Source organism: Marmota flaviventris, chromosome 6 (genome assembly GCF_047511675.1).
Source record: "Marmota flaviventris isolate mMarFla1 chromosome 6, mMarFla1.hap1, whole genome shotgun sequence".
In the NCBI taxonomy this organism is placed as follows: domain Eukaryota; kingdom Metazoa; phylum Chordata; class Mammalia; order Rodentia; family Sciuridae; genus Marmota; species Marmota flaviventris.
The window spans coordinates 92,930,959-92,943,253 of record NC_092503.1 but is presented as its reverse complement, the minus strand read 5'-3'; the positions used below and the strand labels follow the sequence as shown (position 1 = coordinate 92,943,253).

General features: G+C 28.8%; 1 protein-coding gene across 1 annotated transcript in view; it reads right to left on the bottom strand.

The window, feature by feature from the left end:
- Nucleotides 1-12,295, bottom strand: part of Eys (eyes shut homolog) — a 1,581,889-nt gene that overhangs the window by 1,410,657 nt on the left and 158,937 nt on the right. Inside the window, 1 exon segment of the mRNA XM_071613805.1 lies at nt 10,039-10,205. Within this exon segment, the coding sequence (XP_071469906.1) occupies nt 10,039-10,205 (167 nt within the window).

Here is a 12,295-nt window from a genome sequence, read left to right as displayed (position 1 = left end):
ACATTGATACAGCAGGAGTGGGAGCCATTTATTGTAGGACAGGAGTGGTATATATACATTCCACACATCTTATCTTAATTAACATAAAATAGATACAGCAGTCAACCAATAAGGAATCTCCATACTTAATGGCTCCCTGGCGTTACTTCACAAACCACTCCCTCTGGCAAAATGCCAGGCGCCATCCTGACTTGTTTACAGACTCTAACATTTGCCAGGAGCCATCCTGACTTGTTTACCGACTCTAACATCCAAGAACAAGGGAGATCTTTCCATCTTCTAAGGTCTTTTTTATTTTCTTTTCTTTTATTTATTTTTTTAGTTTTCAGTAGTTTTCATTGTAGAGGTGTTTCACCTCTTTAGTTAAGTTGGTTTCCATGTTTTTTTTTTTTTTTCAGGCTATTTTAAATACAGTAGTTTTCCTAGTTTCTCATTCAGAGGATTTCTCACTGATGTACAGAAATGCCTTTGAGTTATGGGTGTTGATTTTATATCCTGCTACTTTTCTGAATTCATTTGTTAGTTCTAGAAGTTTTCTGGTGAAATTTTTTGGATCCTCTACTTATAGAATCATGCTGTTGGCAAATAGTGACAGTTGAGTTCTTCTTTTCCTATGGATATCCCTTTAATTTCTTTTGTCTTTCTTATTGATGGCTTCTTTCCTATGCTTTTTCTTTCCTTTAGCTATACTTTTAGGGGTTTTGAGAAAGGTAGAGGGAATGCCAACTACAGAGCTAGACTACTTAACAGATAGTTAAGCATTTACAAATTACTTAAAATTTTTACTTTTGTTCTTTTGTTTGACTTATTACAAGTATTTTTTTCAAAATACTTGCATGTATTTGAATTTCTGACAACATATTTTACATTATATGGAACAATTTATCATCTTTTTCTTTAAATGTTTATAAATCTCATGTCCTTTTAAAAATAGCTTCTCATGTTTAGGGTATAAAAATATTCATAGTTTCTCCATAGATATAAAATGGTAATTTTATAATTTATTTCCTTATGTAAATGAGGATACATGTATGGATACATATACATATCACATAGATCTATGAGTCATATATTTTTCTATAGTACAAGTATTTATACATAACTCTCCAAAATATATGTTGATTATTTGTTTTAATAAATGCTAGAATTACTCTTTTTTTTTTCAGTTTTTTTTTTTTTTTTTTTGCTTGTTGTTGTTCCTTTCAAACTCTGTCTTCTATGTATTCATTATAAAGCAAAATTGTTTATTTTTTCATGTATGATGTCATACAGAATTTACAGAAGAATTTTGGAAGGATTTCCATATTTAAAATACTTTCTACCCAACAAACTGCTATAAAATTTCAATCATTTAATTTTTATATTCTTCATTAGAATTTTATGTTTTAGTATGCACTCATCAAAGTTTATTCCTAGATATACTTTGCTAAATTCATAAAAAAATTTTTCTTCATTTTATTTTCTAAGAGAAATTTGTTTCTGATTGAAAACCAACACATTTCTTATATCAATTATTCAATAAGTCATTGTATAGAATTATTTTATTTTTAGTGTTTTGTTCAAGTTTATTAATTTTCTAGAATTATAAACATTTCATCTGTAAACCACAGTAATTCTTTCTTCTTTTGATATTCATACCTACTCATTTTTCATTTGTTCCTATACATAAATATTTTCAGAAACCTAGATTAATAGCAAGCATCATTTATATTAATACAATGCTATTAGTATGCCTACATAAAGCTAAATGTCAACGACTTTATATCCAGTTTAACATTTTTAGTCTTGAATTCTGGGTTGATTTATCAATTGTACAGTTCCAGGCTTGTTTTAATTTGCATTTTTGCAATATTTTCTGATGTGTTTCTTTCTTTCTTTCTTTCCTTCCTTCCTTCCTTCCTTCCTTTCTTTCTTTCTTTCTTTTTTGGTTTTAGATGGACAACATGCCTTTACTTCATTTGTTTCTTTTTATGCAGTGTTAAAAATCAAACCCAGTGCCTCACACATGCTAGGCAAGTGCTCTGCTACTGAGCTACAGCCCCAGCCCAATGTGTTATTTCTTTTAATCTCTCTAATTTGAATTGTTATATTGACCTTTTTAAAACAAAACAAAATAGGTTTGTTTTATTTTAATAGTTATTTTAATACATATTATTAACATATATCTGTATGTGTGTAAAAATTTCTTGTTTCCTCTTACCACAGTGTGTGACTTGCATTAGATTTATTTAATGTGTGAATTGGTTTAATGTGTGATTGATATAATTGTCAATATTTGTCTGATTTTCATCTTCTATAAGTTTTTGAATTCATATAATTGATTTGCCTTCTATTTTTTCAAATGAATAACCTCTATCTATGATATATTTTTTTAAAGATTAGAATACTGTTACATTTCAGTATCTTTCCCTTTGTGTCTTTTAGTTTCAAAGATTTTGTGTATTATATTTTCAGTTTTTTAATTTCCATTGTTTGATTCAAATTTCAAATTAACACTTTCCTCTCTCTATTTTTTTCCCCTTTCAATGCTGTGTATCAAACCCAGGCCCCTGCCTATGATAGGCAAATGCTCTACCACTGAGCTACATCCATATTTTGCTGTATTCCTCTTAAGTAAAATAAATGCATCAATGCCCTTACAATTGATTCTAATGTCTTTATTTCTGTATTTTTGATATGTGTATGCAATCATAATTTTATGATTGTTTAATTTTATATTCACATTTACATGGAATACACATTCATTTATAATTCTCATCCAGAACATTCTCCTCCATATTTGGCAGGTTTCTTGGGCTCATTAATATTCTAGTGGATTTGTTTGTTGTTTCATTTTATTTAAAGAGAAGCCTAAACGTCTACATTACTCAAAGATTTCTGAAGTTCTCTAATCATATTTGAATCTTATTTCTTTATATTTAATGTCAAATTGCATCATTCTTATGCCCTAATGAATACACTGAAATAGTGTTCTGAATTCCTTAAGAAATTCATATGGATTTAACAAGATAAAAACAACAACTTTGATAATTACAATAATTAACAAGCAAATTAACAAGCAAATATTTTTTGATTGTTTATAAAATATTGTGGACAATAATCAGTATTTTTATAACTATATACACTGTGTAAAACATTTGTGTAATCGCTTCTCCATATCAATATAGTATATCTGAATAGATTTAACACCAGTTTGTACTATTAAAAATATAAAACATAAGAAAATTGCTCCAAAATCATCTGAAAATTTTTCTTCAATAGTGATATATAGAGATGATTGTCCTTAACTCATGTAACTTTATGTCTAATTGCATAGAATTTGAACCTTTCAATGTTTTTTTTCATCATGGGGCCCTTGTTGTAGTTGAAATCAGGTATCTAAATAGTTTCTTTAGATCCCCATCCTTGAGAAAACCTGTTCTATTTTTTTTAATTTAAATAAACCCCATATAATTCAGAACTTAATCCTTTCATATGTCCAAAAAAGATATTAATCCAGTCAGAAGAACATATGCTGTTCATAGTGTATTCATTTCTCATAGGACTCTGTATCTACCACAATTCATAAATATAAGCTATCAATATATTTTATATTAAAATTAATTAAGATAATACTGTTATTATATTATAAAATGTGAAAGAACGTTGATTTATAACTAACAACATTTTTTTGTAAAAATACTAATGAGAGATTAAGTAGAGATGTATTGAAATGGTTAGTCATTTGCTCCCAAACACAGAATTTTCATGAGTGTAGCAGCTACAAAGACTGATAATAGTAAATTTACATTAGAAATTTACCTAGGATGGTATAATTTTCAAGTATGGTTAAAAAATTCTAGTAAATTTCTGCAAAACATTGATTTTATTAACACAAAATTTTTCATTCCTAAAAATCAAATGATTATAAAAATCATGTAATAATATTTGCCTTAATGTGTAAAATGAAGTTCAGAATCAAGCACAAATATTTATAAAAATATTTTATAGCCTCAAAAATGTACATTGAGTCTTTTAGAACTTTTACAAACCATGGAAAGCTTTTCCTTTGCAAGAAATTATTCTGTCCTTGAAAAACGTATAACATTCATTTATCATCACCTACCTGCTAAGTGCCAGGTTTTCCTGCCAGTTATTATGAACATTGGAAATGGCCCTAGAAATTGTCAAGATGCTTCCAGAAGGCAAGACCATCCAACCACATACTATTACATCAAGCATTTAGTCCTTGTAATAAATAATATTGTACAGTGCTACCATAAATGGAAGCTGGAAGATATTCACTGACAAGTACATCAATGTTTTGATAACACCACATGGAAATTAGAATGGCCCATATATATATATATATATATATATATATATATATATATATATATATTATTGATAATATTTATTATTTAAAATATTCAATAAATTCAAATAATTTTTTAGAAAATAAATTGAGCTAAAAGACCTTATGGAATATTCTGAATTCTAATTATAGTAGATAAAAGTAATAATATGAACAAGAAAGAAGTATTTTCACTTGCATTATTAAATAAATTCTGAATTGTAATTAAATTTGATACAAGTAATAATATGAACAAGAAAATGCAGAATACTATTTGATGAAAGTTTGTACTACAATGTTATTGTTTTCAATATAGTGATTAAGAGGTGTTTTTAATGAAGACATACTTTTTCTAGAAAGAGAAAAAAATGAAGTGTATAACTACTTATTCCCCTAAGTCCTAAGGTTATGATCTATATGCTTTACATTATGTAGGTCCTTCATTAATAATAGTGACTAAGTAATCATTAAATACATTTTGAATTTGTGAGCTATGCTGAAGAAAAAGGTCATCTTCCGAAAGGTACTGCATAAACAGCTTCATGAAATTCAAAGTCTTACAAAATAATTTGCAACATAATGTAAAAAGGTTAGGGCTATAAAATGCTATTTAGATATTATGAAGTAAAATAAAAAATCTATCCCAGGTAGCAAAAAAAATCATATAACATACATAAAATCCCTTTACTGTTTGAAATATGAAATAAAATCTTGAAAAGTCATAGAATATGGAGCTATAATGTTGGCAAACTATGATTTAAATGCATAAGTTAAGTATTGGTTTGCACCTAACAGGAAAAAAAAAATACATGAGGGATAATTGTGAATACATGAGCTAAGCTTCAACTCATACCATAGATGAAACTTAATTATACAAAAGTGCTTCATTTAATGAAGCTTATTATAATTAGTTTTGGCATGCATATGGATAATATAGTGGTATCTACTTTTAAATTGCTTAAATTAATTAAGTAATGACCTCCATATCATTTTACAGTAAAATTTAAGGCAGAAAAGTTATTTGCTTTTCCAGGGCATGATAAAGAGGAAAAAGAAATATGTGCATGCAAGTGTAATAGAGAAAATAATCCAGCCAGGATAGAAAACATAGTTTAGAGGTATCAGAATTAAGCACAAAGATTCACTTGTACAAAAAGTAAATTATTTTCATATGGAGTTCAGTTTACTGTTGAGAGCCATCCATGGGCTGTGTATGGACTGTGTTGTGCACCCACCTAGCCTAATGAATAGGATAACCTGGTGTCTGGGATCTTGCAGTGGACATTTCCTCTAGTTTATTGCCCAGAGACATTGTGAATTTCTATTGGACTCTGCCATGTCCCACACCGCACTGGAGATGAGGGTGACTTGCCAAGATGTCAACCAACCTGCTGACTGCAAGACTTCCAGAAGCAATACTCCATCCTTGAAACCTTACCCCTGCCTTTGATGTAATCCCTTAAATAAACCATGGGAGCCATTTTCTAATTGTTCAGCTCCAGCTTCTATGTGGGCTGGACCTATCAGGAGCTCCCCTTTTAAAACTATCTCTCCTGACTTTGTCTTTTGTTCTTTACTAATTATTCTAGACTTTAATTTCTCTGGTGGCTTACAACCTCCTTGGTAGGAAGAAGAAACCCCTATATGAGGCACTGGCCACCTTCCCATAGTTCACATTTTATTTATTTATTTTTTGTATTGTTTTGGTGTGGTTTCTTAAAAGTAAAATATAAGTACATATGACTTTTGTTTGGTAGGTAGAAAAATTTATGTTAGATCCAAAACTGAAAATAAATACAAAGGAAGCAAGTCAACTCATAAATAAAACATCACTGTCATCATGGCAGGAATCGTAAGTCTTAGGAATAAATAATTATTAAAAATTATTAGAATTCCTAGTTCAGAAATAATTTTTAAAACCTTGATCAAAATATATTTCTATAGCAAATTCACATGAATTTCTATTTATACAATCCTCCTGACTCAACAGAAACAGACTTTGAAACTATACCTGATTTCTCATGAAAGATTTTTAGATTTTACACTTTGAAATAGAACTCTTGCTTATAACTGAAACATAATGTTTTGGTTATATTTAGCATTACATAGAAATTCAGATGCTACTAAAATAGCCTATAAAGGAGAAACACTTAATTTAGCTTTCAGAAAGAAGTCCATAAAATACATTGCTACCACATGTACTACTTATATGTTCAGAAAGAAAGAAAAAAATTACATAGACCTTAGGTGTTGTTTTTGTTTTTGTTTTTGTTTTTGTGTGTGTGTGTGTGTGTGATGCTGGGGATTGAACCCAGGGCCTTATGCATGTGAGGCAAGCTCTCTACCAACTGAGCTATATCCCCAGACCCATACCTTAGTATTTTAAAAATGCATTTTTGCTTTCTGAATGAAATGGAAACAACATGATATGTAATCTAAAGAGAATATAAATTTACCTGTGGATAAAAATTACCTCATCAGGCGTCAGTATCTTCTTTTTGCAGTATCTTCTATTTGGGGTGGGCTTGTTAATAAATATTTGATGATTGTATGAACTGATATTTTCAATATGCTATAGTTTTGGTAGCTAGTAGGGATTGCCAACTTAGGCATAAATTTGTATCTTCAAAGGAAGTTGTAGTCATGAACACTTCATGCTTTGGGCCTGATGTTCAGAACATATGATGGCATAATTTACCAAAAGCTGTTCTAAAGTTGCAAGTGGCAACACAGCTGGTGGAATTTTTTTTTTAATTTAAATTATTTTTTCTCACTAAATGTTTTCCATTTTTTTCAGAAAATGTTTTTTAAACACTTTAGGGCAGAAACATAGTCCTGTGTGAAATACTTTATTTACATTGTGCATTTTACGCTGCACTCACATAAATTATGCTTCAAGAGAAAAATGTTAATGCATTATGTATCTGTTAACATTATGAGTAGTGTTCATTCATTCACTAGAAAGAAATCCTTTAATTTAATATTATAGCAATTCTATAATTTTTTATTTAAAGTTGTACTCTGTAAATTTAGTTTAAACATTTCTTTATTCTGGCACTCTCTCTCTGGCAATGGCCCAGATTCTCACTTGAATGTATATTTTGTGCTTTACCCCCAAAATGTCTCTTCCCTGAGAAAGCCCATAATCTCCTTTCCTGAATAACCTTTTCTGAATAAATCTCTGTATTTCTGAGAAACAAACAAACAAAAGTTCTTCATCCCAATCCATACATTTTTTCTATATTTCTTCAGTGACATAAAAATTTGTAACTCTACTTTCAAATCTATAAATACATTTTGAGTCTGTTTCTATTCTATAAGGTCAAAGGTTGAAATCCACTTTCATTTATGGTCTCATACTGAGCTCTTTCCTTAATACCATTTACTAAATAACCCAGTTAATTCACATCAAATTATGGCCAAATGTCTCATTTATAGAAGTAAAATGTTATGTGTTCTCAGAGCTCTCTTTGGCCCATCTGTTTTTCTTACAAAGTCTTCATATGTAGACTATCATGCTAGATGGCACATGAAGTCCCACCTGGTTACTCTTCTTTTTCAAAGATTACATTGATTTAAAAGACATTATTTTTTCTCTAGATTTTAGAATGTGTTTATTAGCTCATATAACAAACTTCAATTAAATTTTGGTAATATATGGTGTGAATTAATTGGGTAATAATTGTTTTAGTCAATTTAACTGAACATAATAATAGAGTTTTATGACAGAAAACTTAAACATATTTTGTTATTTCTAAGATTTCTATGTGTTTTGTCGGTATAGTAGTTGATGTCACATTGTGTAATAAATTTTGATATTTTAACTGATGGAGAGTAATTGCTATTTTTTAAAAAAAGTGCGTGTATCCACTGAATCTGCCAGACTATATCCTTTGTACTAATTTTGATGGAAAAATAATTCTTTCCCTTATCAATATTCTTTTAAGGTTCATCCACATTGAGTCACTAATCCAATCTTTTCTATCACTGAATAATATCCCATTGCTGAATAATATCCCATTGTATAGATACAATACATTTTATTTATCTATATTATAATTTGATGAACCTTGAGACAATTAAAAATACTGTATGAACATTCACAATAGGCTTTACCATTTATTTTTGTTTTTCTTGAGTATATAAAAAGTGTAGTAGTTAGATCATCTGGCAAGTCTGATTAAACATTTGAGGAACTGACAGAGTATTTCCAAAGCATGGATTCATGTTACTACCTCACCAGAAGTCTGTGAGTTCTATTTCTCCATAGCTTTGAAAATCAACACTTCTTTTGCCTATTTTTTTAAAATTATAGCAATATTGTTTGTTGTAAAATGGCAAGTATATCTACTTGCATTTTCATTCTTTCATCATTAAGTATAATAATAATTTAGCTTTATTTCTTTCCCATTTTAAATATTCTTTATCATATTGTAAAAGTTCCACTGAATGTGTTTAAGATGAAATGGTGTAAAATCTTGCCAAATGTTTTGTTTTCTGCATCTCTTAAACCTATTGTGCAATTCACTTGTCTTTTCTTCCTTAATTACATGATAAGGCATAATACATTAATAGATTTTAGGTTGTACAAGCAACTTTGCATTATTGTGATAAATTCCACTTGGTCATAGTATATAAACCTTTGTATATGTAATGCTATCATTGTGCTGAGTGTTCTTTGCTTTAGATTAATAAAATGTTAGTTGGTAGATTCTTATCAGTTTCATTGAAACATTGTACTATTGGCATCATAGATGGTTACATTGTTTCCTCCCTCCTTCTATTTTAGAAAGTTTATAAATAACTTCTATTAATTCTGCTTTAAATATTTGCTAGAATATCACCACAAAGTCATATAGTTCTGGTTATTTATTAATCTTGCTTATTTAATTACTTGATTCAAATGTTTTATTGCTATAAATATAATCAATTTTTAAATTTATTTTTGTATCATTCTCAGTAATTTGTATTTGCTGAAAATTTCCCCATTTCATAGTATTTTAACATGTTTTGACATATAATTTAATAATAGTCTCTCATTCATGATTTCAGCAATGTGAGTATTCTGATTTATTTTTCCTCATGTAGATAAATTTTTATTCACTTTGTTATTACTATAAAAGGATAAATTTTGATCTCATTGATATTCTTCATTGCTTATCTGGGCTCTTTTTTAAATTTATTTTACTCTTTATAATTTACTTCCTTCTGCTTGTTTTACTTTGATTTTCTTTTTTCCTTTAATATTTTATTATGTAAATTTAGGATATTGATTAAAACCATCATTTTAGAGCAATATTTTTTTTTATTTCTTTAATGTTACTTTTACTATATTTTATGAATTACATTCTTAGTAGTTATTCCAGAACTTGTCATACAAATCGTAGCTTATCAAAATATACCACAAATTTATATTAACTTATTTTTAGAGTGATATAGATAAGTTTCACCTGTATAGACCTATTCAATCTTCATTTCCTTTGTGTATGTGTGTGTTTGTATATGCTACCATTATTATACATAATGACTCTGTATTTTAACAGTATATATCAGTTATATATGGATATGTAAATATTTGATATTCATATTCAAAATTGTAAACAAAACAATGATGACTACAAAGTATTATGAAATCCTTCAATAATGATTTATTATAAGTTTTTCAAATATTGGAGATATTCTTCATTTAAACAATACATAAATACCTGGATGTATTGACTTCATCTTTATAAAAGATTTCATGTTGGCACCTGTTCTCTTCATAGTCAGTTGTATTTTGCAGACACCTTTTGGCAGCACATCTCGGAATGCACAGACACAAATATTCCTGATTATCTTCTTCACTCAAACAACTACATCTCTTTGCAGGACTCTAAAAAAGAAAAAAAAAAGCAATAATAATGTTTTCATGTTTCCATCATAAACACCATCTTTGTCATTTCAAGTTGGCTTTCATGTTAGATTTTAGGAATTAAAATTTTGTGTTCCTGTGGCAAGGATAAATAAAATTCACTTTTGATTTATATCATAATCATTTTCTGCACTCATATACTGTTCAGACTCAAATTATAATAAGCATACATTTTTAAAAAATTAAATATATGATTATTCATTACACAAATATTTCAAACCTTTTTTCATTTATTTTTATCTAATTTTCACTGATATTCCTTGAATTTTAAATGGCATTGTGAAAATATCATTAAATGGAGAAACAGGTCCATGGAAAATTCATTTCTGGTATCAAAACTTTTTTTTTTTTCTCTATGAGGGAGTATTTGGATTCTCCTTTGAACCATAAGTAAAATGTTACTGGATTCATTATTATAAATGAGTTCAGTTATATCTTTAACATATATTTAGTTTATATTTCCAGGAAGTCATGATTTTATGTTTTTTTAAAAATTATCTTTTTAACAATTTTAGAAGTATGCCACATATCATCAATGGATTATCATGACAAAGAGGTGAATTTTGCCACCAGGTAAGACACCTCTTAAGGAGAGGTTAAACCCAGCCTTGTCCTTTCCTAATTGCTTAAAACAACTCTAATATAGCAAAAGAACTTCAATTTCCCACCCTTCTTTTTATCAGTTTCCTCTGGATATATCCATATATTCTTGTGATCAGGTTTATAGAAAATAAGTTATTTTCCACGAATAAAAACAAGTTTAGGAATTTGGTTTCATGATCTGAACCTTTGGTGGCAAAAATTTGATGGCTTATAGAAATCTAATCTTTGTTGGGTAAGAGTAAACTGAAAATTTGTTTTTTTTTTTTTTCATTTTTATTTTGTGCTCAATTCAAGGAAGAATGTCAAGTCGAAAAGGAAGAACTCTTAAACATTACAGGTAAGTAGGGATTTTTTTTCAAATGTTATTTACATATGCACTGTGGCTAAAATTTTATTATTAAAACTGTAGACCTCATCTGTCTCTGTATTTGTTTACAATGCAGGAATGACTTTATTTCCAACAGTTTGGACATGCTATGATTTCCTAGATTCAGAAAGTATTAGTTGTATAAGCTCTTAAATTAAAGGATTACTGTTATAATTGGCTTACAAAATTAAATAAACACATATAAGAAACAACAAATATTAGCATTTTATTACTTTATTTTCCCCTTCTCATTTTACACACACACTCACAAATACACACAATACTAGTTTGGCTTTGAGAAAATTGAGCTATAGCACATTGTTCCCCCAAATGTAGTATTTCTAATGAAAACAAGTATAATTATCTTTAATTACCTTAGAAAAATGATCAAAGAAGAAAACCTAGCTCTAATACTACATTTCTAGTATATAACTTGATTTGAAGTTTTCTTATTATTGTAAACCAGTGTATAAATCCTTCACCTGCAGCATAATCAGAAAACAAAACAACAATAACTTTGAATTACCAACATGTGGAAAAGACAAAAGCATCAGTGTTACTAGTTTTGGCGCTCTCTCTCTCTCTCTCTGCCTTATTGTTTTATAGAGATTGTATTAGGAGGTTTAGATTTACATGCCTGCCATGACCTTGATTGCATTGAAAGTTATCCCAGCTGATTTGCTTTAATTATGAAAGCAATATAATTTATTCTTATTTTAAAATTCATTCCACTTATTTTCTATATATAAGGATTCATATACACATATATAAATGCTAATATATTTTCTTGATTTTTGGTATAAGCTCTCAAAATTTTTAACATTATCAATGGACTTCAGTATGCACAGTGTTGTCAAACTTTTCACATGTACAGTCTATTTGAAGGGTTAAATGATGTGGGTTTCAAAAAAGTAGGTGAGACTACACTATTCAACATGGTACCTCAGACACTGACTTTGGGTGCATTTGTCTGCTGGGAATTATTCATGTTTTACTTCTGTGTCTCTGACAGCTACTCTGGCAGTCACTGCCCCACTAGCAGTGTTTTTCCCATAGTTTCTATTTGTTTATGTTGCCTGTT